Source organism: Hoplias malabaricus, chromosome 2 (assembly GCF_029633855.1).
Source record: "Hoplias malabaricus isolate fHopMal1 chromosome 2, fHopMal1.hap1, whole genome shotgun sequence".
Taxonomy (NCBI): domain Eukaryota; kingdom Metazoa; phylum Chordata; class Actinopteri; order Characiformes; family Erythrinidae; genus Hoplias; species Hoplias malabaricus.
In genome coordinates, this window is record NC_089801.1 from 17966153 (window position 1) to 17993400 (window position 27248).

The 27248-nt window shown below is 44.3% G+C and overlaps 1 protein-coding gene across 1 annotated transcript; it reads left to right on the plus strand.

Annotated features, from left to right (window-relative positions):
* Positions 1-669: 669 nt before the first annotated feature.
* On the plus strand, positions 670-27193 carry kif1ca (kinesin family member 1C, a). Its single transcript, XM_066650860.1, has 24 exons — positions 670-1304; positions 11359-11492; positions 14258-14334; positions 14478-14657; positions 14886-14951; positions 15080-15258; positions 15543-15654; positions 16499-16576; positions 17288-17353; positions 17527-17605; positions 17729-17807; positions 17986-18134; positions 18490-18617; positions 18728-18807; positions 18967-19042; positions 19126-19205; positions 19483-19577; positions 19881-19964; positions 20097-20277; positions 20656-20728; positions 20965-21063; positions 21743-21913; positions 22068-22514; positions 22607-27193. Exons 2-24 carry the CDS (start codon positions 11390-11392, stop codon positions 23531-23533), a joined length of 3609 nt encoding a protein of 1202 aa, XP_066506957.1. The 5' UTR covers positions 670-1304; positions 11359-11389; the 3' UTR covers positions 23534-27193.
* Positions 27194-27248: the final 55 nt, after the last annotated feature.

The following is a 27248-nucleotide window of genomic DNA, read 5'->3' on the forward strand; positions in this document are numbered from 1 at the left end:
GTTAATGTGATGTGAAAGAACACACACAAGACACCCCCCCCCCTTCAAAGAGTTTTATTACCCACCCGCTTTCGGACAAATACCGCCCCCTTCGATCTGCTTTATCTTTTTATTTCTTTTTAATACCTTTTTTTAAAAAAACTGAATGAACAAAATGAGCAACACGTCATTTTATTGCAATGGTAAAATGATATATATGTAAACGCCCCACCCTTCAGCACTGTGATTATGTATTTAAAACAAAATAAACACACAGAAACACACACAAAGGTTTGATATATTTTTAAATGTTCAGGACTGCAGTAACTTGGTAATGATTATTGCGACAATAAAAAATAACAAAAAAAAACAGCATATGCTATGAAAAAAAAAATGAATCAAGGATAGGAACTACGAAGTAGAAAATAAAACAAACTGAAAAACATAAGAAAGAATTATGAAAAATAACTGATTAAAAATAGTGAAAAATAAATAAATAATAAAGAAGCAATAAAAACTTATCGAGGCTCATCAAACACGGCTCTGACGAAACTCAAAGATCAAAGCCGTCCCAGAACCCAGGAATGTGTGTGACGTCATGCTCGCAGCCAATCAGAGAGGGGAGAGGTGGGGGTGGGCGGGGTCTGTCGGAAAACAGGTGGAGAAAGGAAGATCCGCCGGGCCCAAAAACACCGGGCACTTCATTACACTCTCTCCCGGTTCATTTAGAGCCGGTTTAACGACTTAATTCGGATTAAAAACGTCGTGTCCGCACTTTACCGGGGTTATTTGTGTAGTTTACGCGTTGTTCTCGGGAAAAGAGCTCGGATTTAAGGTGTTTTTTCCCTCTTTTGTGGAGGTGTGATTTACAGTGATTCGGGGATAGGTCAGAGTTTGGACGAGTTCGGATCTTTGTGCGTTTCTTTTAAGCAAAACACTTTTAAAGTCGCCGAAACGAGAGAGGAGAGTCGTTTTACGTTTGTTTTGAAGGATTTTATCTCGGATTGGTGAAGTTTGAGTGGAAGACACGGGTGAAAAATACTATTACAAAAACTTCCACCCAACTTTCCTCTCTCTCTAGCTTTGTCTCAGTGTCTCTCTACCTCTGTCTCTCGCTCTCCTAGCACTTTCCCAGTGTCTCTCTCCCCCTCCGCCGCCATGTGGACAGGGACAAGGCCGACAGGTGCTGCTGGTTAAAGACAGAAAAGTAACAGATTTTTAAAATTTTAATCTAGTTTACAACGTTTTTTGGAGCATTTTTTATTCAAACAGTGGTCTTTTATTTTGCTGGACGCTTGTCTCGAGTCTCTCTGCTGTAAAAAGAGGTGAGTAACTGTTTCCTTTAACCCTTGACTAACTTCATAAATACATTTTAAAGGGTTAAATCATTAGATTATATCATTAAAAAACCATTAGTGTGGTTTAAAAGCTTTATTTTAATAAGCACCTGGCTTTAAGCTGTTGAGTGACGTCCTCTACTGAACAGCTTTGTTTCTACATTCACTGTCCATTTATCAGCCCCTTGACCACTTTGTAGTTCTACAATTACAATCTGTAGTCCATCTGTTGCTCTGCATACTTTGTTATCCTTTTTCCCCCCTGTTCTTCAATGGTCAGGACCCCCACAGAGCAGGTGTGATGTGGTGGGGGATCATTCTTAGCGCTGCAATGACACTGAAGTGGTGGTGTGTTAGTGTGTGTTGTGCTGGTGCGAGTGGATCAGACACAGCAGTGCTGCTGGAGTTGGTGGGTTCATCTAATAGAGTGGACACAGGGTTAAAAAACTCCAGCAGCTACTGCTGTGTCTGATCCACTCGCACTAATACACCACGTCAGTGTCACTGCAGCGCTGAGAATGATCCACCACCACATCACACCTGCTCTGTTAATGACATATTAATTACACATGGTAATGAAGGTAAAGGTAAAATATGGTCATTTTAGAGATCATTTCACTCATATGTGGGATTCCCTCTTTGCTTGTGTCAGAGGAGTGAGGCGTCTGGTTCCTGAAGTTTGCTCATGGGCGGAGGACACTCTGGACACCTCTGTGTGATGTCATTGCTCCTGTCTAACATTAAATAATCTTGAGCTTAAACCAGAGCAGTCTCAGTTAAGATCTGTGTGGACACGGTGTGTGTGTGATGTGAGGATTTGACTATGTCCAGTGACAATGATTCTGATTGGGCCATATATTACACTGCAGTGTGTTCAGGGTGTTTTTTGGTTTGTGGTAATTTCAGGGTTGTTTTCTTGGAGTTTGACTGGAGTGTATCAGTTTTTTGTTTGTTTTTTTTTCACAGACTCTGATTGGGTAAGAGGGGGCTAGGATCCGGTGTGTGTGTGAGAGTTAAGTTAGAGAAAAACTCTGTTGGTGTACATTGTGACGTTGTCCAACAGCAGCTAAAAAACATAAAGCCAAGCCTGTTGTGAAAGTGACGGCTCTTTTCTGAACGAGACGCTGCAGTGGATTAAATGCTGAACTGTGAGCGTGGTGGGCGAGGCGGCGGTGGACGAACGGTCGTGAACGATCAGTGGATCAGATGGAACTCAACAGCTTTTCTTTATTTTTTGTTGTTTCTAGGTCTGTTTCCCTTCAGGCAGGTTCTTTTAGTGAAAGAATGTTCATCGGAACAGCTGTGTGTGTATGTGTATGTGTGTGTGTGTGAGTGCATGTGCATAGCTGTTATTATAGAGAAGACCAAAAGATTATAATGACAGAGAGACATTCCACAGACTCACACAAGATCACCATTCCTTCTCTCTCTCTCTCTCTCTCTCTCTCTCTCTCTCTCTCTCTCTCTCTCGCTCTCTCCTATATGGTTTTTCTTTCTGATCAATAGTTCTCATTTGATTTTGTTTATCTCTCCCTTTTACTTACTTTCTGCTTGTTTTTCATCTTTTCTCTCCATCTTTTATTTCTCTCTCATCCTGATTCTCCTTTTTCTTCTTTCCTTCCCTATTTCTCCTGTTCCTTCCCTTCATATCTCTCTCTCACACACAGACACACATAGGTGAATTATTTTATATTAACCTGTCATGTTAAACTCTTGTTCTGTGGTTTTGCTGGAGGCAGAGTGTGTGTGTGTGTGTGAAGCGCGTATGTGTGTGTGTTTAAACCCGGAGGTGAATTCCTCACAGACTGAGAGATTTAAAGAATATAGACCAAAGATCACACACACACACACTGTTTAATTCCTTCAATTTTAAATGTATAATTTGTTTTATTTTGACATTAATCACTGTTTTAATAAGGAGTTTCCGCTTTAGAGCAGAAAGAGTGAGAGACAGTGGATTACTATTTTAGTCTCAGAGGGAATTTCACAAATGTTTATTATATTTATAAAATAAACAGATAGGAAAATAGAATAATGTGAGAAATGACAGTCCACAGAAAGTCTGAGATTACTTTGATTGTATTCTCTTATAATACACACACACACACACACACACATACCAGTTCCTGTCTTCATTCTGGTGAACCAATGTGTGAACAGTCCCTGACTCATTTCGTCACACACCGAGGACATTCCTGAGTGCTGACTCCTCTGTAGTGAGCACAGCGCAGGACGTCACTGACCTCAGCCGCTCTGAGCCCAGACCTGGACCCTGTTTACACTCGGAGTAAAGTGTGTCCTCTCTGTCTGTGGTCCGTACACATCCCCCCTGAACTCCACCTCGGGTCTCAAACATGAGTCAGATGTCAGAGCTGGAGTTGTACACATTTCTGCGATTACCTCTTCCTTTGCTTTGTTAGTTTAAAAGCTCTAATGTGTTTACGAAGCCCCAGTGTCTGTAAATGGGTAAAAAAACAAAGTGTCTGGGTCCGGTGCTAGGCTTTCTCTCTCTCTGCTCACGGCAGAGAAACGCCATCTGGAGGTTTTTAGACAACGGAGAGACTCCAAACGCTGAAAAGCACCAACTGAGATGAGGATGTTGCTCTATTCCTGCTCCATAGGGGGGTAACACTGACATTTTTTTACTGTTTCTGATCACTTAAAGTTAACGTATACATTTGTGAATAAACACAGTTCTCTCTGGTTGTTTACATTCAGAACCTAAGCACCTTTTAAGGGTGGAACGGTGAGTTTGAGGGGAAAAAAAAACAACAGTTGTTGGTACGTGTCTGAAGTGTTTGAATTCCCACAGAAACTCGTGTATAACTCGAGCTGTTTAATTTTGTAGCACTGTTGCTAATGCAGTTAGCCATCTTCTGAGTTTGGAGATATTTCCACCTTAAGTGATCTGAAACAGCAAAAATAACTGAGTGTTATAGTATTACTATCAATATTACAATATTAGATATGGCACGGGGAATACTCCGGGACCTTAGAGGCTCTGTTCACACACGTGATGATTCTGACTTTACCTGGCCTGCTAGGGCGCTGGGACAAATATTACATGTTTGCATTCACACACAGCTTCACAGGGTAAACTCATATCATGCATGTGTGAAAGTGGCTTATGTAATGCAGGAAAGGAAACTGTGTTTGTGTGTGTGTGTGTGTGCGTGCGTGTGTGCACCAGGAATATATCAATATATCATCACATTGTGAGGACTAAAACCTGTTTACACACTTGCATTGTAGGTTTTTGTCTTCCCTGTGGGGACCAGCAGATATAATCGCTATATTTTAAGATGAAGATATGTTTTAAGGTGTTGTTTAAGGTAAAGGTTAGCATTAAGCTAGTTGTCCCTATGGATATGATAATGTTTATTCTCCACAAAATGAACAGATGTCTTTGTGATGTCCTCACAATTCACAGATGTGTGTGTGTGTGTATTTGTTGGGGGGGTGGGGGGGGGGGGGGTTCTGCTACTGGTTTTTATTTGTTTTCCAGGCACTCCCTTGTTTTCTGCCCATATCACCAATATGTGGTCAACATTTAAATACCACACACACACACACCTGGCTCTGCACTGCATGGCGCATTTAAAGACAAAGAGATGAAAGGACAGTGTTACAGGGGTGAGAAAGTGACTCTGATTTGAGGGAGTGATGGAAAGAGATTAAAGAATAAAGAAACAGTGAAAGAAAAGTAAAAGAAAGTGTGAAACCATTAATGAGTCAGTGTCACTCATTCAGCGCTGTGTTCCCTGAGTGAAGTGCTTCAGTACTGATTTATTCACATGTTATTTTATAGTGTTTCATTCTCACTTTAATTAGATCATCACTGACACTTTAGATACGTCACAGTTTCACTGGGTTTACTGCGTTTAGTGCAGTTTACTGTCCTTTATTTTTACACCTGTGTCTGCTTCTGGAGCTTTTCCAGTTCCATCACAGCCCTGATGTCTAACAGTTCAGGATCAATCCTGGGTTAAAGTCTCTGAACTGATCTAAAACCCAGATTAATCCCCACTGTGTCCTGACTCTTGTTTTAGAGACAAATAAGTCAGTTATAAACCCTCTCAAACTATGTAAATCCTTCATTCTGATCATTTAAAGTCTAAAGCAAGTTTAGCAAAAGTTTTGTTTTGGTTGTAAACTTGTTTACGGCAAAACAACAAGCACATTCCTCTCTAATCTCTTTACCTTTGAGTTTACGGCCTCGTGCTCAGCCTTGTTAGCAGTGAGGTCAACACACACACACACACACACACACACACACACACAACCTGTGTTCCAAAGCCTAGGTTGCAGCTGAGGTAGGACGTGTCCGAGGAAGGTGACTCCTTAGTAACCTCGGTCACACAAATAGAGCGGTCGTGACGTTGCTGGAAAGATCTGATCTGCATCAAAGGACTGAGTTAAAATAGACTGAATTGGATTATTATTATTATTATCCTGAAAGACAATACTATTTTAAAAATGTTATTAAAACTCCTACAACAGCCCTAAACACTCAAACTTCAACTTTAAACATTTAAATTTCAGCTGGGATTAAAAATAAAATCAGAGCTGGACGATACGGCCGAAATTTATATCACGATACATTTCTTAACTTTGGTTGATACAATGTAATTCCAATATCAATATAAAGAGTGAACAATGCCCAGAGCAAACCGTAAACATGGCATCACCATCAAACATAAACCTATTAGCTTTGAGCCGAACTGACGACAGCGCCCTCTAATGACCGTCGGTCACTGACAGATGCTGTAAATAATGTTTATTGAAATTTTGTTTAAAAAAAGTCATGTCATTGGTATTGATTTTATATCGTGATATTGATACTGAATTATTGCCAGCCCTAAGTAGAATACTGTTAAATTGAATGTTTTCTTACTGTAATATGCTAGTAAAGTTATTGATTAATTATATTATAGAGACAGTTATTGTAATTAATCAGTTATTTCACACTTTAAAGGTAAACAAACTCTGCTCCTGAAACTTCGGAAGCTCTATTTTTCGCAGACTCTTGTTTTTCTCCAGTGCGCAGAGAATTGTGGGTAACTGAGGGCCATGAAGGATACGTCTGTTGCATTTTGGAAAAGGCTGTACACGAAAGATCCTTCACATTTGAACAGCCTTCTGTGACTCAGCGGCTGAGAAAGCTATACACACACACACACACACACAGGATTGACACAGAGAGAGTTCTAGTTTGTATCTTTAGGTTCACAGTGTGTAAATTCTCTGAAGACTGGCAGAAAATAAATGACTAAAATGGGATGCACTGGAGCTGCTGCCCATGAGAAAGGGGCTGTAAAACCCAGTGGAGCTGTGCAGTGATGGAGCTGTTCCGGGATTAGTTACAGTGGTGTACTCCCCGTCTAACACCAGCACCTGACCTCACTGAGGATTTTATGGCTGAATGCAATCAGATCCTCACTGCAGTGCTGGGATATGTCTTACCTCTTGGCTTCTTATGTAAATAATACATATATTTAACTCGTAATGAGGCATTGTTTTAGTTTCTGATAGAAATCTCCAACAATAAAGGCCTGTGATGGTGGTTTAGGCGAAACGCTAATGATGAGATTACACTGAGCTCACACTGAGATTATAAACCTCATGTTGTGGTTTTTAATCTCATTTGAGTGAGTAATGAGTCAGAAATGTGCTGTTAGGGAGTGTGGGAATATGATACAGTGAGTAAACCTGTGATTAGTGAAGCACAAGGTGGAAAAGCAAGAGTATAATATAGTAATGATGGTTTTAATTATTTCTGTCTGTTTCTGTGATCTCATTTTTCATCAGCACTTTGAAAACCCTGTTAATATAGATTTAACTTAGATTTTATATTAGATTTAATATATATATAAGTATTAGAGCAGCTGTTAGTGTCTCTGTCACTGCTCCAGGGTCCTGGAGGTTGTGGGTTCGAGTCCCGCTCCGGGTGACTGTCTGTGAGGAGTGTGGTGTGTTCTCCCTGTGTCTGCGTGGGTTTCCTCCGGGTGACTGTCTGTGAGGAGTGTGGTGTGTTCTCCCTGTGTCTGCGTGGGGTTCCTCCGGGTGACTGTCTGTGAGGAGTGTGGTGTGTTCTCCCTGTGTCTGCGTGGGTTTCCTCCGGGTGACTGTCTGTGAGGAGTGTGTCATGAAAGGACAGTTCATGATTTTGATCTAAAAACCCTGTGTATAAAGCTGAGTGTGTGTCCTCTCCATGTGCTGCTCTGCAGTCGGTTTGCTCTGGAAACCGCTCTAATGTGTTTAGCCCCAGTGTCTGTAAATGGGTAAAAAAACAAAGTGTCTGGGTCCAGTGCTAGGCTTTCTCTCTCTCTCTGCTCATGGCAGAGAACTGACATCTGGAGGTTTTTAGACAACGGAGAGACTCCAAACACTGAAAAACACCAACCGAGATGAGGATGTTGCTCTATTCCTGCTCCATAGGTTTTATAACATTGTTACATTTGTAACATTGCTGTTACAGTTACATTACTTAAGGTGGAACTGACTCTAAATTCAGGAGAGCGTTAACTGCATGAAAGTAAACACAGAGGGAAAGTGCTACAAAACTAAACACCTCCAGTTACACATGAGTTTCTGTGGGAATTCAAACAATGAATAAACACTTACAGACAATTTACACTTCAGACACCAACAAGATACAGTCGTTATTCTCCTCAAACACACCACTGCACCTTAAAAGAACTGCATTTCCCCACAATCATAGATATTTCCTTTAATTAGGAAACATGATTCGCCCCGTTTCATCTCCAGGACTTTTATTGTGTTCTTTTATTCTCCACAGTTGTGTAATGAAAGATTACAGAGATCCCCCTCTCCTTCTGGAGAAGAGAATGTAATGAACCTTTAGGGAACACAACTGGACTCTAACACCACTGCTGTACCTTTAAAGATACACTACACTGTTTGTAGCTGTAGTGACAGTAATGTTCCTGTACTGTACCACATTCTGAGAGTGTAGGCCAAATTCCTATAGTCTTCTTCACTATGAGGAACAGCAGAGAGAGCAGCAGCTGTGTCACACGAGATATTTGAGTTTCACAAACCAGCAAATGGTTACATGAAATGAGGTGAAGAGTTAAACAGTGTCCGTATTCACAGTCAGAGACAACATTACAGATTTTAAACAGATGGAGAGCTGTAGAATCTGAATAAAATCAAAGGAAAAGAGAGAAAGTCAGTCTCCCTCTCTCTCTCTCTTTTCCTCCAGGTCACCTGCTGTGGTTGCATAAGCCTGAGTGTGTTTCGAAACGGGGCATTGATATGTGTGTTATGGCAGCTATGTGTGTAATGCAGGCCATGGCGGTATGTGTGTGTGTGTGTGTGTGTCTGAGAGAGAGATTGGGAGTTTTCTTAATGCAGTCATGTTCTTTTTTGTGGGCTGAAGATATGTTAATATTGCACATACACTCAGACTGACAGACAGACACACACACACACACACACACACACACTCATACCAGACCAGCCCTTACTGTCCCTTCATACCAATCCAGCCTCAGTCTGAAAATAATACAGAAAGCAGTGGCATGTGTTAATAACAGCACATTAGAACACACACACACACACGAACACACAGCACAAACAACATTTCTTTCATTACCCACGGTCCATAGCAACGATGTAATGTTTCACACATGAACCAGCAACGAACCCGTCTCAGACAAAGAAAACAAAAACAAAACTGGGATCTTCGACTTTGCCCAGATCCAGAGGAGGGCCCCGACTGTCTGCCCCCATCAAAGACCCTTTCACGTGCACAGAAACCCAGAGACTTTCTGAAGTTTACCCTGCAGACATCCACAAACAGCTGTAAAAATCGTCCCCGATTTTACACAGACTTGATCCTGCCAGCCCCTCAGTACACAGTCTGAGTACCAGTCTCAATTTCCATGTGTAGTAATGTGCAGAGTTCATTTGTGAAAATAGCTGAAGAGGGCCTCTGTGGCCCCCCTCATAGATGGCACTTTGGTGACATCTGCAGTGTGGAGAACCAGACGGATGGGTTCAGGACTTCTGTACAGGGCCGGGCTCTGATGTCCCCCAGGGTCTGGATGCTGTGGTCGATGCCGACGTCCAGCAACTACGAAATTCCAGCATCATCTTAATATTTTCAGATTTATATTTCTGTAATACAGAGCAGCACTATGTTCTGTTGTAGATAAACCAGCTGCCCACAATTCTCTTTGTTGCTATTTTTCAGTTTCTTTGTTGCTAGTTTTCAGTCTCCTGAGACTGAAGGGAATATGCAGGAGTTTCTAGCTTTTAACTGAAACAGTGTGTGACCGAACAGAACCACTTTCCACAAATGGAATATAAAAAAATATATATAAATAACAAAAATAAATACACCTTTTCTTATTCCTATATATTGCAAACGATAAATGCAAACCACAAGTCATTGAGTCTAGTGTCAACTTTAATATCAAGTTTAGAGGAGAACCAAAGATCCTCTGGAACTGACAAGATGATGCATTACAAGCTTTAGGTGCTCCCTCTTCTGCTGAGAGCTGCTCTGATTACTGAGCTGTCGCACTCGCCGCCATCGCTACTGTGCTGCCGGGTCACTCTTAAAATGTTCATGTTTTCCCTGCGAGACAGGTTCCAGCTTGACGAGAAATATCGCCATGTTTTAATCTCGCGAGATCTCGTTAAACCTCTAGTATACAACATGCAATGAAAGGTGTCTTTCGCATTGAACCCTTTTGTGGCATTGAACAAACACACACACACACACACACACACACACATATTAGTGCAATGGGGGCAGTTGGGGGTTAGGTGCTTTGCTCAAGTGCCCCTCAACCATGGAGCTGTAGATGTTTGGCTTGTTTTTGAAACCTGGGAATGGACGTGTATTTTTTTTTCTTTCCTGAATGTCTGAGCGGAAAAGTGGGCACAAAAGCAGCTTTGTACGACGTGGCTTTGTTTTGGTGAGCGTTGGTCATCAGCTCTGTGCGTCTGCGTCTGCATCTGCCTTCATAACACACACACCTGTATTTAACTGCTTACTTTTATTGAAATCATGCGGCGGAGGCCATGGCTGTGATTAAACATGATTTTTATTGTTAACGGTGTCTGTAACTTTAGGGCGGGTTTATAAGTAAGTGTGTGTGTGTGTGTGTATTGTAATTATGGTGAAGTGTGACCTGGATGCCTGCCAGACTGTTACCCTGATGAAGGAAACAGCTGTCTCACACACACAGGTACACACCTCTGTGTGTGTGTGTCTCTCTCTCTCTCTCTCTCTCTCTCTCTCTCTCTCTTTCTCTCTTTCTGTGTGTGTGTGTGTGTGGTAAACTATCTGCCCTGGGAGAGGTGTGGGAAAATGGAAAGAGGAAAAGAGAGAAGGATAAGAAATAAAAGCTGAGCTCATGGCCTCTGGCCTTTTTCTGTCTGTGGAGAATTAGACACAAAACCGGAGATTATTCAGAGTGTATTCGCTCATGAACAACAGCTCTGGAACTAAAACACACACACCCACACACACACACACACACACACACACACAGAGAAATGTACCCATCAAAGTCAAGATTAGAATTCTTCATGATCCATCCTCAGTTCTGGGGTCAGTCACCCGGAGGAAACCCACGCAAACACAGGGAGAACACGCCACACTCCTCACAGACAGTCACCTGGAGGAAACCCACGCAGACACAGGGAGAACACGCCACACTCCTCACAGACAGTCACCCGGAGGAAACCCACGCAGACACAGGGAGAACACGCCACACTCCTCACAGGCAGTCATCCGGGGGAAACCCACGCAGACACAGGGAGAACACGCCACACTCCTCACAGACAGTCACCCAGAGCGGGACTCGAACCGACAACCTCCAGGACCCTGGAGCAGTGACAGAGGCCCTACCTACTGCTCCACCGTGCTGCCCCCCATAGCTTTAATTTAATCCAATCCTGAGATTCAGAGATTTAAACACATCACAATTGATTGTGTGTGTGTGTATGTTATAGTTATTGTATTTTAGTCTTTACATGTAAATGTTTGAAATTCCTCCTCCTCCAGGTACTGAAAGCTGATTGGTCTGCTGGTTGCCATGGCGTCCTCAGTGAAGGTGGCGGTTCGCGTGCGGCCATTTAACAACCGAGAAATTAACCGCGGGGCAAACTGTGTGATTAAGATGCAGGACAAGTCCACATGTGAGTTTTACACACACTTACTCTCTCTCTCTCTCTCTCTCTCTCTCTCTTTCCCAGTTAAAAACATGTTTCTCCTTAAATAGTAACTTTAACGGAGAAGGAAAACAACTTGTTAACTTTTAATGGAAGTATTTTATATATATATATATATATATATATATATACACCGTTACAGTTTCATATTCTGTGTAATTTTCATATCCATCAAATTGTGGATACTTGAGATAAAACAAAGTAAACACAGAGCGAAAGTGCTACAAAACTAAACAGCTCGAGTTACACAAGTTTCTGTGGGAATTCAAACAGTGAATAAACACTGCAGACACCAACAAACAACAGTCATAATTCTCCTCAAACACACCGTTCCACCTTAAAAGACACAGAGCTCCTGAACTTAAACAAAACAGAGAGAGCAGCAGTTCCCCAGAATTGTAGACATTCACTTTAATTCTCAATGTCTGTGAGTCTGCTTTGTGACACCGTTGGGTGGTAAAAAGCACTGTACAGATGAATTTGACTTGATTTCTGCAGGTCAGTGCTCTCCTGGTGGACACTTCTCACTGTTTATTTAGTAAATCATTTACCATCTGAAGTCTGTCTGTTAGCTTAGCTTCCTCTCTAACCCCTGAAACTCTGGAGCACACAGTAGCAAACACAGTGTAACACAGCAGTACACAGTGAACTGAAGATAGATATCAGACCCTGGGCTTTTATTGTGACCATAGACAGCCTGCAGCCTTAGCTTTACTACGCTACTCTAGCTCCTGCGCTCTGCTGCTAATATATGAGCTGTGCTAGCTGTGTATGTTAGCACTGGCTCTGAGCCCCAGACCACACACTCACACACACACACACACTCACATTCTCTAACCCTTACACACCATTTCCACCATTTATTCCATTATTCCAGAAATGTAGCCTTTTGGCTCTTTTCTTTTTCTTAGTTTTCTTTTTTCTCTTTAATTTGTTCTGCTTCATTTTTGCATTTTTTGAGACATTTTTCCCCAAAGTGATCATAAAATAAAGGGCTTTATAGTCTCTCTCTCTCTCTCTCTCTCTCGAACCCTCCCCCATCCCACATGTGCTCGCTCTCTCTCTCTCTCTCTCTCTCTCTCTCTCTCTATGTAAAGAATCCACAGTGCTGGCAGAGGGTTTGGTTTGACCTCTCTCCAGTACAAACACAGGAGTGTGTTGTGTGTGTTGTTCCTCAGTGCAGTTTCATTTTTTTAAAGCTTTCCGCTGCCCTGACATTCCACAAACTTCAAAACTAGACCTGAAAAAAAGACTCAGACATTTGCGGTTTCTCAGTGTGTGTTGTAGTGTGTCGTGTGCTTGTGTTCTTGTGCACTTGAGGAAACGTCGTCAGTCTCAGCCCAACTACTGTTCCATATAAAAGTCCACATCCAGCCAAGTACAGTCTGAGTACCCGGATGTGTCCTTTCTCCTCCTGGTCTGTCAAGGAGGCACAGAGACCAACTGCACAATGACCATGCAGCGTCCTCCCATCCTCGAGGGTTTGTACTAGCGAGTCCAACTTTCCCTGTCTGTGCTATCAAGTGTGGCAGTCCGAACTTGACGTAGTTTATATTGAGAAACTCCTGATTCACTCCTGAAAAGTTTCAGTGACCCTCAAAATGATTCCAGCCAGAAATGACTCATTTATTTATTTATTTATTTTTTTTTTTTAAATAATTTTTAAAACATGTTTAAATATTTTTTAGTAAGTATTGCATCTTTTAAACATCTACATCTTCATACATCTACATATTTCAGTCTTGTGATAATTCAAGGTGTGTCCCAATTGTGCATTTAATGCTAATACTGACCTGTGTTTGAGTGTGTAGTACAATACAGTACAAGTGTAAAAGTTGAGTACACTAAAAATAAAATAGAAAATAAAAATAGTTTTATTATCCGACAGTGCAGTATTTAAGCCCCCGACAGGGGCTTTTATTTTGGAAGTAATTTTTGAGGAGTTGTTAGGGGGTGATCGGTGGCTGGAGCGATAGTTTAAATGTGCACAGATGTAAGTGGAGGAGTTGTTTACACAGTAGTTCCAGTTAAAACATTTTAGACAATAAAACAATACACAAAGACTTTTACATTGTTTATATATTTATTGATTTAGCGTTTGTGGACAGGAAATGAGCTCATAGACCATTACAATTAGCTCCAAAATCACTAAGTTTTACAGCTGTACAAAGAGGCCACTGTCACACATACACACACACACAGACGGAGAGAGTCTGTGAGAGAGGCCCACTCCAACCTTCTATAGGCTGTGAGTGGAGTTTCAATGGAGAGGAAATCTTGCTCTGCTGGAGTGTATGCAGTGTTAAGATCACTGGCCTCTTTCTCTCTCTCTCTGTGTGTGTGTGTGTGTGTGTGTGTGTGTGTGTGTGAGAGAGAGAGACAGAGAGAGAGGAGACTGTCAACATCACATGGTGTGTTTGCCTTTGTTAAACTGACAGTCGAGAGCAAGTTTAAAGCAAACAGTAAAAGAAATAGGAGACTGGCTTTTTGTAGCTCACAGCATCGTGAGAATTAAAGCTGATTTCTGTTTAATCCTGAGATCATAATTTAATTATCCTGGTAAATTTAGCTTAACAGCTTTTAATGAGTGCTTTTAAAAACATAAATATTTATTTATTGTTGATTATGAAGTGTTCACGGTAGGAAGTGTAGCTGGTTTTCAGATAAAGACGCTTTTACCCTCTGGACTCTGATTTTGTAGTGTTTTATTAATGGTGTTGTTTATGTTTTAGGCATCGTTAACCCCAAACAGCCCAAAGACACCCCCAAGAGCTTCACCTTCGATTATTCCTACTGGTCACACAGCACGGTAGGACACACACACACACACACACACACACACACACACACACACACACAGTTTTTGTAAAAATTCAGAAAGCTGTTTAAACTTGGAATTAAGTCTCTTTCTGTCTCTCTCTCTCTCTCTGTCTGTGTGTGTGTGTGTTGTAGGCTGATGACCCCTCGTTTGCGTCTCAGAGGCAGGTTTATCAGGACATTGGGGAGGAGATGCTGCTCCACTCTTTCGAAGGATATAACGTGTGTATCTTCGCCTATGGTCAGACGGGAGCGGGGAAGTCCTACACCATGATGGGGAAACAGGAGCCGGGACAACAGGGCATCATTCCCCAGGTCCACACACACTGCCTTAGAGAGAGAGTTTAAATCCCTTTAAATAAGAACGGCACAGAAACAGATTAAACCCTTAAACCATTAAAGAGCAGCAGAGTTACTGACGTGCCGCACCCCCTGACCCCCCGACTTTGTAAAATTAATAACATTGTGTAGCTGATAAATAAAGAGTTGAAGGGATGTTGCTGAATGTCTGTAACTCTGGGGATGTGTGTGTGTTTGTTGTAGCTCTGTGAAGATTTGTTCAAACGAACAGCGGAGAACAGCGACCCTGACCTCTCCTACTCTGTGGAGGTATGTGTGTGTATATTTTATGTAAGTGTGTGTTTGTGTGCGTTTGTTTTTTATGTGAGTGTGTGTGTATCCCTTTAAAATCCACATGAATGTACTGATTTGTCACTTTTGTGTGTGTGTGTGTGTAGGTGTCCTATATGGAGATTTACTGTGAGCGAGTGAGGGACTTGTTGAACCCAAAGAGCAGGGGTCCGCTAAGGGTCCGAGAGCATCCTATAATGGGGCCGTACGTGGAGGACCTCTCCAAGATGGCGGTGACTAGCTACAGCGACATCGCTGACCTCATGGACTGTGGAAACAAGGCCAGGTACAAAACTGTTTTTACTTCACTCATTCATTCCCTCTGTTTTCAGTCGTGTGTAAACCTCTCTCTATGCTCCCTGTCTCCATCTGTTTCTCTTTTGTCTCTGTATTCCCTCTTCCTCTCCCCCTCCTTCTGTTACCCTCTGTAACTTCATCTCTCTCTCTCTCTCTATTTCTCTCTCATTCTATGCTCCATCTGTTTCTTGTCTCTGTCTTCCCCATTCTCTCTTCCTCTGTTCCTCCACACTCTCTCTCTCTCTCTCTCTCTCTCTCTCTCTCTCTCTGTAGAACGGTAGCTGCTACTAACATGAATGAGACGAGTAGTCGTTCTCACGCGGTCTTCACCATCCTCTTCACTCAGCACCGTCACGACCAGATGACCAACCTCGACACTGAGAAGGTACAGAGTTCTCCTTCACTCAGGGGCTGATGCTGGAGGGTTATCTCTGGCACCAAATCTCCTCCTAAAACTATAGAATGGAGCTCCAGAGAACACAGTTCCACTGCTCCACTGCCCTGTGCTGGGGGGCTTTATACCTCTTTAGCCCACTCGCTTGGCTTTGGGTATAAAGTGAGTGGCACAGTGGAGCAGCAGGTAGTGTCTCTGTCACACCTCCAGGGACCTGGAGGTTGTGGGTTCGAGTCACGCTCTGGGTGACTGTCTGTGAGGCGTGTGGTGTGTTCTCCCTGTGTCTGCGTGGGTTTCCTCCGGGTGACTGTCTGTGAGGAGTGTGGTGTGTTCTCCCTGTGTCTGCATGGGTTTCCTCCGGGTGACTGTCTGTGAGGAGTGTGGTGTGTTCTCCCTGTGTCTGCGTGGGTTTCCTCCGGGTGACTGTCTGTGAGGAGTGTGGTGTGTTCTCCCTGTGTCTGCATGGGTTTCCTCCGGGTGACTGTCTGTGAGGAGTGTGGTGTGTTCTTCCTGTGTCTGCGTGGGTTTCCTCCGGGTGCTCCAGTTTCCTCCCACGCTCAAAAAACACAAGTTGGTAGGTGGATTGGAGATTCAAATGTGTCCGTAGGTGTGAGTGTGTGTCGCCCTGTGAAGGTCTGGCACCCCCTCTACGGTGTGTTCCTGCCTTGCGCCCAGTGATCCCTGGTAGACTTCGGACCCACCGCCGCCCTGAACTGGATAAGGGTTACAGACAAGGAATGGATGAATGAATGATAGTCCACAAAGCTGAACAATGAATATCCTCTGGACACAGTGCAGTGTGTGTGTTTTGACGCTGGTTCTCTGTGGTGTCCAGGTCAGTAAGATCAGTCTGGTGGATCTGGCTGGAAGCGAGAGAGCGGATTCTTCTGGTGCGAAGGGCATGAGGTTAAAGGTGAGTTCAGAGACCTGCAGAAAGCTTAATGTCATCTAAAAACTTTTTAGATTTTTTCTGCTTCTAAAACACTCTATCTTCCAAAGTCTTTTTACAGAAGAAGAAGAAAACATTCTTTACTTGAAATGAAACTAAGGCTATGTTCACACAGCAGGTAAAAGTGACCCAAATCCGGTCTGTTTCTTCAGATGCGACGGCCGTGTCGTGTGTGTCTGTGTGAACAGCACCAATCACATTGTATCTGACTTTTTAAATTCAGATTTGGGCCACATTCGTACGTGGTACTGAGATCCGATCCGTATCCAATCTGTGGCAGTGTGAATCTGTCTGAATTCGTCACTCCGGCCTCTGAGTATGATCTCCGGACTACGGTCCAAAGCATTTTCATTTCAATTTGAGGAGATTAGGACGCGGACACAGCTGGCTCTGTGAATATTAATTTTGTAAAAATATTGGGAAACTAAAGACTTGTTAGACTTCGTACATTGTTTGTTTTTATAAAAACAAACGAGAAGAGCTTCTTTCTAAGTATTTCTATGTCAGTTTTATGTTGTTTGTGTCGGTATATATTTTACTCGATCCTCGGTGATGCCTCCGGGCCTGACCTCACTCTCCCTTCCTCCCCTCATCACCGCATGTGTTGGTCTGTCCACTGATGTGATAGATCTGGGCACAGATGCTTTTAGAGTGTTTTATTATTGTGTTTTTCAGGAAGGTGCGAATATTAACAAATCTCTGACCACACTGGGCAAAGTCATCTCAGCACTGGCCGACATGGTGAGAAAAACACAAACACACATGCCTTCACACAAACACACACAAACACACACACACAGAGTTTGACTCAGTACACAGTGAATAAATGGAATAATAGAGGTGTTTATATTAATATTATTATATATTTGTTGTTGTTGTGTTTTGTAAAAAATAATACGTCTTTACACCTTCAGCAAAGCACCAAGAAGAGGAAGTCTGACTTTATCCCGTACAGAGACTCAGTCCTCACCTGGCTCCTGAGAGAGAACTTAGGTAAGGGTGTGTGTGTGTGTGTGTGTGTGTGTGTGTGGAGTGGGGGTTGAAGTGTGGTGTGAAGCTGTATTTGTTTTTGCATCAAATTGACAGTAAAAACGTGTGTGTGTCTGTGTACTTAAGGTGGTAACTCTCGTACGGCCATGATCGCTGCCCTGAGCCCAGCAGACATCAACTATGAGGAAACATTAAGTACGCTCAGGTAAACAATCTCTCTCTTACACAAACACACACACACGTGTTAAATATCAGTTACACTTTCCCTAATACTTTACGTTTTGTTATATCAGTCTTTTCACAAAAAATAATGTCTTTTTTCCCTCTCTCTCTCTCTCTCTCTCTCTCTCCTTTCTGCCTCCTCTAAACCTCCCCCCCTTTAGATACGCTGATAGAGCGAAGCAGATTCGCTGTAACGCTGTTATAAACGAGGACCCGAATGCTCGACTCGTCCGAGAGCTGAAGGAGGAAGTGCACCGCCTCAAAGAGCTGCTATTGGCCCAGGGCCTTAGTGACCTCATCACTGCTGGGGGTAACACTCTCTCTCACACACACACACACACACATGGATGACGCTCACAAATATGCTTCAAGTTTTCCACGTATTAAAAACCTTTATTTTTCATTGTACAATGTACAACAAAATGTGTCTTCCACTTTTAACTCGTCTGTGGCAGAGCACACATACACACACACACTAATGCACTAGGGGCTGTGAACACACACCAGTTGTGGGTTTGGTGCCTTACTCATGGATTGAGGAGGAGGACAGTGCTGTTCCTTCACTCCCACCGCCCCCAGTTTTCCTGCAGCTTGTGGGAATCGAAGCAATGACCTTTCAGCCCTTTTATATGGTAAGTGTTTGTTTGTTTTTGTGACTCTTTCAGGACCCGCTCTGGCTGGAGGACTGAGCGTATCCCAGCAGCCCCCTGACCCTGCGGCCCAGGTTGACCCTGATACACAGGCGGAGGAAATGAGTCCCATTAGTAAAGAAGAAGCTGTGGAGAGACTGAAGGTAACTCTCTCGCTCTCTCTCTCTCTCACACACATACACATAGACACACACGCACAACACACTTTACAGACAAGTAAACACACACAAATCTCTCTTTTTTTTTTTTTTAGGAAACTGAGAAGATCATCGCTGAAATGAATGAGACGTGGGAAGAAAAGCTGCGCAAAACCGAATCCATTCGGCACGAGAGGTGAGAAAACACATGCGCACACACACACACACACACATTCATTCACTTACTCACTCACTCACTCCCACTGCCTAAAAAAGTGCAATCAACCAACATATAGTAAGAGTTTCTGTTATTTTATCCCATTCATGTGAATTAATTGTGTGTGTGTGTGTGTAGGGAGGCTCTGCTGGCAGAGATGGGGGTGTCGATCCGAGAAGACGGTGGAACCGTTGGGGTGTTCTCCCCAAAAAAGGCCAGTGGTTTTATTTAATCGAATACAGTTAAACTACACAATAATATGTGATGTATTTATATTTATTAGTGTGTGTGTAACAGACTCCTCACCTGGTGAACTTGAATGAAGACCCTCTGATGTCTGAGTGCCTGCTGTACTACATTAAAGATGGAGTAACCAGGTACAGTGCTGGAGTCACTCTACAAAACTCCCTTTAGGACATAAACAGAGCCTGTGTAAACTATTTTCTTCAGCCTTTAACAGCCCCTTGGATTAGACGGGATACAACTTATTGGGGTGGTTACCCAGAGAGGGATTAAGCCTTGCCTTGGACTATAACCTCCTTTCAATTCAAACTGCTGTATAGTCCAGGACTAGGCTTAATCCTTGTCTGGGAAACCAGCCTGTTGTGTATTTAAAAGTTCTTCTCTCACATCATCCGTGTTAATTGTTGACAGGGTCGGTCAGGAGGATGTGGATATCCGTCTGAGTGGTCAGTTCATAAAGGAGCTGCACTGTGTGTTCTGCAGTGAAGTGGATGATAACGGAGAAGGTAAGGACTTCACAGAGAGAGTTCAGTGAAAGTTCTCCCTGAAGTCTCGCCTGAAATGAGCCCGCCGCCCGAGACATGGCAGGGACAGAGCGATGGACTGCGGTCTCTGACCCCGAGATCCAGGGCTGCAGCAAAATATGACTCAATGACTTCAGTTAAACAGTACAAGCAAACTGATCCTCTCTCTCTCTCTCTGTCTGTCTCTCTGTCTCTCTCTCTCTCTCTGTCTCCCTTTGTGTGTGTCTCTCTCTCTCTCTCTCTCTCTGTCTGTCTGTCTCTCTCCCTCTCTCTCTCTCTCTGTAGTGATTGTGACGTTGGAGCCTTTAGTCGGGGCTGAGACGTATGTAAATGGGAAGCAGATCACTGAGGGCGTGGTCCTCAAGCAGGGTACAGTCCTCTGCTCTTTGTTTGTTTTTTGGTTGTGTGTGTGTTTGTGTTTTCTGTAAGGTCAATCATAGATTAAATTTCAAACACACACCCAGTGGAAGTCTCTAAGATGTGTGTTTTGTGGTCTCCTAGGAAACCGTATAGTAATGGGGAAAAACCACGTCTTTCGCTTTAATCACCCGGAGCAGGCTCGACTAGAGAGAGAGCGCAGCGCCTACCAGGACCAGCAGATGGAGCAGGAGGACTGGAGCTACGCCCAGAGAGAGCTACTGGAGAAACAGGGGATAGACATCAAGCAGGAGATGGAGAGAAGGTGAGAGAGAGTGATGAGTAAACTACATGTGCTTTTCTATCGGAGCAAAGAAATAAAGGAAATGTGTTCTTATTCGCAGCTTTCTTAATCTTTAATTTTCAGTTCCACCTTAAATGGTGGGGCAGTTATATTCTGGTGGACCATTTAAGGTGGAATAACACATTCAAATAATAAGCCGACTGGCTCTGTCTCTGAGTGTACACAACAGTAAAAAGATATGTGTTTGTGTGTGGTTTATTAAGGATAAAAACAAAGGGCTGGGGGTGGGGAGTGTGTGTGTGTGTGTGTGTGTGTGTGTGTGTGTAGGAAGCAAGCCTGTGGGGGTGTGGGTGAAATGTGATGAAGTGTGTTTAAAGTGTGTTGTCTGTGCTGTGTCAGGCTGCAGGATTTAGAGAATCAGTATCGAAAAGAAAAGGAGGAGGCTGATCAACTACTGGAACAACAGAGACTGGTGAGACACACACACACTCGCACTCATCTGTCCATGTCCTCCAGAGTACAGTGACTCACACTCCATCTGAAGACTGAAGACTGTGGCAATAAACATAACCTTTATCTGACATGAAGTCTCTCTCTCTCTCTCTCTCTCTATCTCTCCCTTTCTCTCTCTTTCTCGCTCTCTGCCTCATGTTCTCATTTGCTCTTCTTTCTCTCTCCCTTTTTCTGTCTCTACTCTCTCTCTCTCAGTACGCTGACTCTGACAGTGGGGATGATTCCGATAAGCGTTCATGTGAGGAGAGTTGGAGACTCATTTCTTCACTCAGAGAGAAACTGCCAGCCAACAAGGTTAACACACACACACACACACACACACACACACACACACACACACACACACACAATAACAGCGGGAGTCAGAGCAATTGACAGTGTAGGTGAAGGTGAACGGAACCAGACGTCCTCCTCTAAAAGCCCCTCACAGAAAGTGAGGACAGTAGACGGTGGGGGACACAGGGCTGGTGTCTGACCACAGTGTGGAGAAGGGGGTGGTGTTTATTCCTAGTCCTGGTGGAGGGGGACGTGCAGAACGCTGTGAGGGTCAAACATCTTCATCATCATTTTAATCGCTCCACATAGACTCTTTAGACAACCGAAGGTCACAGTAGTCAGTTACAGTAGCGCCCTCTAGTGATTAATAACTATGTTTTGTCTGGAGAAGAGAATTATTAAACTGACTTATTGTATTGAAGGTAGAAATGTGATATAATTATTATTATTCATTTTAACCTTGACCCCTGTTGGGGCTGTATCTGTGTCTCTCTTTCTCTCTCTCACACACACACACACACACACACTCTGCTCAGAGATCATATCTAAGAGCTGGGTGACTAATCATATCTCTCTCTCTCTCCCTCCACTCTTTCTCCAGAGTTGGTGTGTTTACAGTTCTTTAAAACTTGTTTGGATGTGTGATGCTCAGTGTGTAACTGATTGCAACGATGGTGTGTGTGTGTGTGGTGTCCAGGTACAGAGTATAGTGAAGAAGTGTGGCTTGCCGAGCAGCGGGAAACGCAGAGAGCCATTGCGTGTGTATCAGATTCCACAGAGACGGCGATTACCGGCCAGCTCCGAGAACAAAACTCACCACAGTCTGGAGGAACTGCGCACTCAGGCAGTCAAAGAGATCTGCTACGAGGTGTGTCTCTCTCTCTTTCACACACACACACACACACACACAAAAGAAAACTGGGTAAATGAGTTTGATTGTTTCCTGTAAGAAAACACATTGTAATTGTGCAGCTTTTACTTTCTTTCTCTCTCTCTCTCCTTTCTCTTTCTCTCTCGCGCAGGTGGCTCTGGGTGATTTCCGTCACTCCAGGCAGGAGATCGAGGCTCTGGCCATCGTGAGGATGAAGGAGCTCTGCCGGACGTACGGCCAAAGAGACACACAGGAGAGAGAGAGCTGGAGGATGGTGGCCAGAGAGGTGTGTAACACAGTGGGTATTGGAGAGGAGGAGGGAGAGAGAGAGAGAGGAGGTGGAGGTGGAGGAGGAGGAGGAGGAGGAGGAGAAAGAGGAGCAGAGATGGAGGATAAAGCTGCCCCAACAGCTGGAAGAGTGAGAGAGCGAGGGATGGAGAGAGGGAGGACAGATATGGGCGAGCTGAAGGCCCACATCGACAAACTGACCGACATCCTGCAGGAAGTCAAGCTCCAGAACAACATGAAGGACGAGGAGATACGGGCCCTCCGGGACCGCATGGTGAAGATGGAGAGCATATTTCCAGCAGAACTGCAGGTGAAACACACACACAATCACACACACAGTGGAAAAAGTGTGTTCTATTTTCTTCAAACAATGATGTAACCACGTCTCTTCACCTCTTTCAGGATGATGACTCCATGACAGATGAGGGAGGGGCTACAGCTGAAGAAGAGGTGGGGCCAGGTGGCCAGTTGGAAGAGGAGGATTCTGGGTATCGTAGAGGGCGTCACCGGTGGCAGTATCCTGAAAAATACCACGACCCCAAGCGTCGCCGGGGCATGAACTCTCAGCCCAACAACACGGGCTCTCAGTCCTACAGCCCTCCAGCGGGACGCATCCTGAACAATCCGTTCAGCTCCGGATCGGGGCGCTTCCCGAATAATTCAACCCCACAAGCGTCTCGGAACCCGAACGGCCCGTTTTTACCCGGAACTGGCCGCTTTCTGCCACCTCTGGAGAGGAAACTGCTGTTTCCCTTTAAGGGAAATCCTCAGCACAGGGGCTTCCACTGGGGTGCTACTGCGAGCCAGATCCAGAACCAGATCCAGAGCCAAGGCCAAAGTCAAAGCCAAGAAAGTGTGGAGACGCAAGAAGACAATGACTCCTCTACCTCCGTGCACACTTTCCAGTCTCCGCCTTCTCCAAACAAGAACCAATGGCAAAGGCGAAACCATGGAAACCATGGAAACCGAGGTAACCGTGGCTACCGGCAGCGATCTCGCAACCGAGGACGAAACCCTTTTGACGGATTCGTCCAACACGAGCAAGCCGCCAGCCCAGACCACAGAGACGGCCAATCGCAGCAGAGCCATTCCAGGGCAAGATACACCTGGTACAACCCGAGCTCAGGGCCAACAGAGGACAGGCCGCAGCAGAACCAGCACCATCACCATCAGCCCAGGCAAGCCTTCAGCAAGCACCAGAACCAACAATCTGGCTACTACCTGCCCCCACACCGCCAGGGGAGCCCCCCCGAGAGAAACCAAAACAGTCCCGGAGAAACCGGCAAACCCCGGCAGACCCAGGAACTCACCACGCCCATGGAAACCTGATTGGCTGGTTCCTCTGAGACACCAGCCAATGAGAGGGCACATGGAAATCTGATGTCATAACAAACCGGGCGAATGGATCCTTTAGCGTTGAATTAGAAACGTTCAGCGATGTCGGAGCAGCCTGAGAGGGAGGGTGGCTGCACGGATGAATGGATGAGTGGATATTCTATAGCTTTTAATGCGATGTTAGACGTGGTCATAACGTCCAGGTAAATGGACAAACAAGTCGTTGTATTTATTTTTATGAATTGCTCAGTAAAGTCGTAGTGGAGTGAGTGATGGATCAGAGCATTAGAGTTGCGTGAAGGGTTTTGTGATGTCACTGTGGCCTGAATGAAGCGACAGGTTCTTCTGTTCACCGTTATGCAATGTTGTGATGTCATAGCCGGAGAAAACAAATGGATGGCTTCTTTAATATATTGTCCTGAATGGATCTGTGATGTCACAACATACAGAATTAGTGGAGGGTTTAGTGATGTCACAAAATTCAGAATCAACCGATGGACCCTTTAAAGCCAGATGACACAGAACAAATCAGTCCATCTTTGGATGATTTTAGTGTTGCTGCTCGTTGCAGAACGTTTGGTTGATGTTCTCTGGCCTTAAATGGACCTCAGTGATTCATTTTGTGATGTCATAACATCCAGAATCCATGGATGGACCCTTCTGCTGGTTTTAATTAAATGCAATTTGACAAATAAATGGCCAAAACACCAAATACCCAAGAGATTATTAAAGCCTCCCTTCAATCATCAATTAACCCCCTAAAACCCACTCCAGAGTTACAGGGGTAGCAGTCTATACCCCGGAGCGGGGCTTTAAGATGACCACAGAGTTTAGTGCTGGTGTTTGTTGGGTCACTGTACAGAGGGATTAGTGTGCCTCTGTTGCTGAGTTAAATGTTTAGAGAGATCACAATGGACAGGACGACGGGATGGATCCATCCTCAGAGTTAAATTTGACTTTAAAAAGGAACACGAGGTAAGGTTTTCTATTGCTCTTGGGCTCCCCCTAGAGTTGCATTGTACAGCAGCACAGTCCTGAAATCAAGGGGCGATTGAGACGGAGGGGGTTGTTTCCTACCCTCGTACAAAAGTTACATAGTGCAGTTTCTGCAGTGCTGAGAAGCAGCATCAACGACTCCCTATAACAGCTCAGTGGAGCATCACAGTGATTTTGAGGCTGTAATTTTAAGGTAAAAATACTACCTAGTGTTCCTTTAAGTTCATGTGTTTTTATATTATTTTATGTTACTGTGATTTCTCAGCACTCTTTTTAAGGTGCTCTGAAAAGATCAGTGGGTCCCACGCTCTCTAAGATCAGAGAGTTCTGAGGATTATGCTGGAAGCTAATACAGATATATCGATCATTTTAATGTGCCTCCTGTTGCTGTGGGTAAAAAACACACACACACACACACACACACACATTTACAATGTCCAAACGTCTGTAGCCCTTGGAGTGTGTTCGTCTTTGCAGCAGTAACAGCCTCTACTCTCACTCTTCGGGGAAGGCTTTACAACATACTTTGGAACATTTGCAGTGAGGATTTGATGGCATACAGCCACATAAACATTAGCCAGGTGAGATGCTGATGTTGGAGGATTCGTTCTGGATCTCAAACAGCACTCCAGCTCTGTCACTCCCTCCAGACCAGGGCTAGTGGCTGTGTACCCCTCCAGCTGATGCCTGACATTGGGCATAGTGACTGTAGACTCATGTGCAGCTGCTCCAGGGTGTCCTGGTTCAATCTGTTGTTAAAGTTGGTGAATTCACTCGTTATACAAGGTGCCTATAGGCTTTTGGACATGTGTGTGTGTGTATAGATTGTGTGTGTTTTGGCATCACTCTTTGCACTCTCTGTCTCCTGAAAGAAAACTCTTAGTGCAATGCCTCGAGCTCTTCCTATTGGTTTAGAAACACAAGAGAATCGCCGCGTCAGTCCGACTGGATGCTCCTCTGTGCCTTAGGACAACTTTCAAACCTTCAAAGTTAATGGAATTTTATACACTTTGTACTCTCTCCTGTCGTGTCCTGTATATTCACTGTGTACATATGCTACGGTTACTGTGTTTAAGGGGGTGTGCTTGTACTTGGGAGAAGGAGTGCACTTTTCAGGGGGTGTTTTTTGGGATGCGGACATTCGTGCCTTGCACTCTGCTATGGTGATTTCTCACAAACCCACTTCCTAAAGGACACTGTGCACCACTAATGAAAACGGCAAGCAGTGGTTTTTGTAAAACGAGTCGTTCTGATTCTGCTCCGTTTCTGACATCACACAGAAACTTTACGGTTGCCACACCCTCTCATCTGAGTCTGTCTATTCACAGCGCTGGAACCGCACACAGACACACACAGCGTGGAGAAATGGGAGCACTGGGTGAGAACGGAGAAGAAAGAACCGAGCAAAAACTGAGCTCCTCGCTCCTCACTGCTGTGCGCTCGGGGTCGGGGTGAACAGCGAGCAGCTCATTATCATTTAAAGGAACAAGTGCTGAACAGGGCTGTTTACACAGGGTGTAAACAGGATGCAGACATTTCATTAAGAACCAGAACTGTGCTCCACTGTGGAGAAGCAGGTGTTACACTAAAGTTTGGGAATTCTCAGTTTACGAATCACTGCTTTTTGTTTTATTCACTTTGCACTGTCCCAACATTAGTCTATGGTCAAACATACACCACTCAGCCATAACATTACAATCACCTCCTTGTTTCTCCACTGATCACACACTGCTCACGCTGTAGCTCTATGCTTACAGACTGTAGTCCTATTTGTTGCTCTGCATACTGTGTTCACCTCCTCTCCCCCTGTTCCTCAGCGCTCAGGACCCCCACAGAGCAGGTGTGATGTGGTGGTGGATCATTCTCAGCGCTGCTGTGACACTGACGTGGTGCTGGTGTGTTGTGCTGGTGTAGAGTGGATCAGACACAGCAGTGCTGCTGGAGTTTTAAACCGTGTCCACTCTGTGAGACACTGCTCCCTCGTTGGTCCACCTTGTAGATGTAAAGTCAGAGACAGTAGCTCATCTGTCGCTGCACAGTGTGTGTCGGTCGTCCTCTAGTCCTTCATCAGTGACATGGGACGCTGTCGGCTGGATGTTTTTGGTCGGTGGACTGTTCTCAGTGCAGCAGTGACATTGAGGGGTTTAAAAACCCCAGCAGCACTGCTGTGTCTGATCCACTTGCACCAGCACAACACACACTAACATTTTATACATTTGTATATTTGGAGACAGCTGCTGCATATGTGCCTGCTGAGAGAAACAAAAGAAAAAACATGATACCAAAGAGTTTGAGGTCAAAAGCCCCTCGTCTGTCCAGGGTGCTGTTCTCCGATGTGGACGCTGAGATCCGAAGGAGATGTCTCCTATTGCTTCTTGTTCTCTTCTGCTCTAATCCTCTTTAATTCTTCTAGCGTGTGTCCAGAGCAGGTGGACGATGTGTTTGAAGAGTAGATTAAAAGTTTCATGCTTAAGTTCATGTCTGACAGAAAAGCCCTGTTTTAAGTGTATTTTTAAAGCCAAGTGTTTGTGGAACCTGTGGCTGGTGTCAGCCGCACGCTGAGGCCCTCTGAAGGCCACCATATGCAACTGAAACAAAGTGTTGTTTATTAAAGACTTATTATATTACCTCAATAATGACTCGTGGTTTAGTGAAAAAGCAAATTCACATCGTCTCCTCCGTCACTCAGAGCACAGCTGATCCTTACGGGCGT

Coding starts and splice junctions, on each gene's coding strand:
- kif1ca (XM_066650860.1), top strand. CDS start 11,390: ATGGCGTCCTCAGTGAAGGTGGCGGTTCGCGTGCGGCCATTTAACAAC. Junction 11,493..14,257: donor GATGCAGGACAAGTCCACAT/GTGAGTTTTACA, acceptor TTTATGTTTTAG/GCATCGTTAACCCCAAACAG. Junction 14,658..14,885: donor AACAGGGCATCATTCCCCAG/GTCCACACACAC, acceptor TGTTTGTTGTAG/CTCTGTGAAGATTTGTTCAA.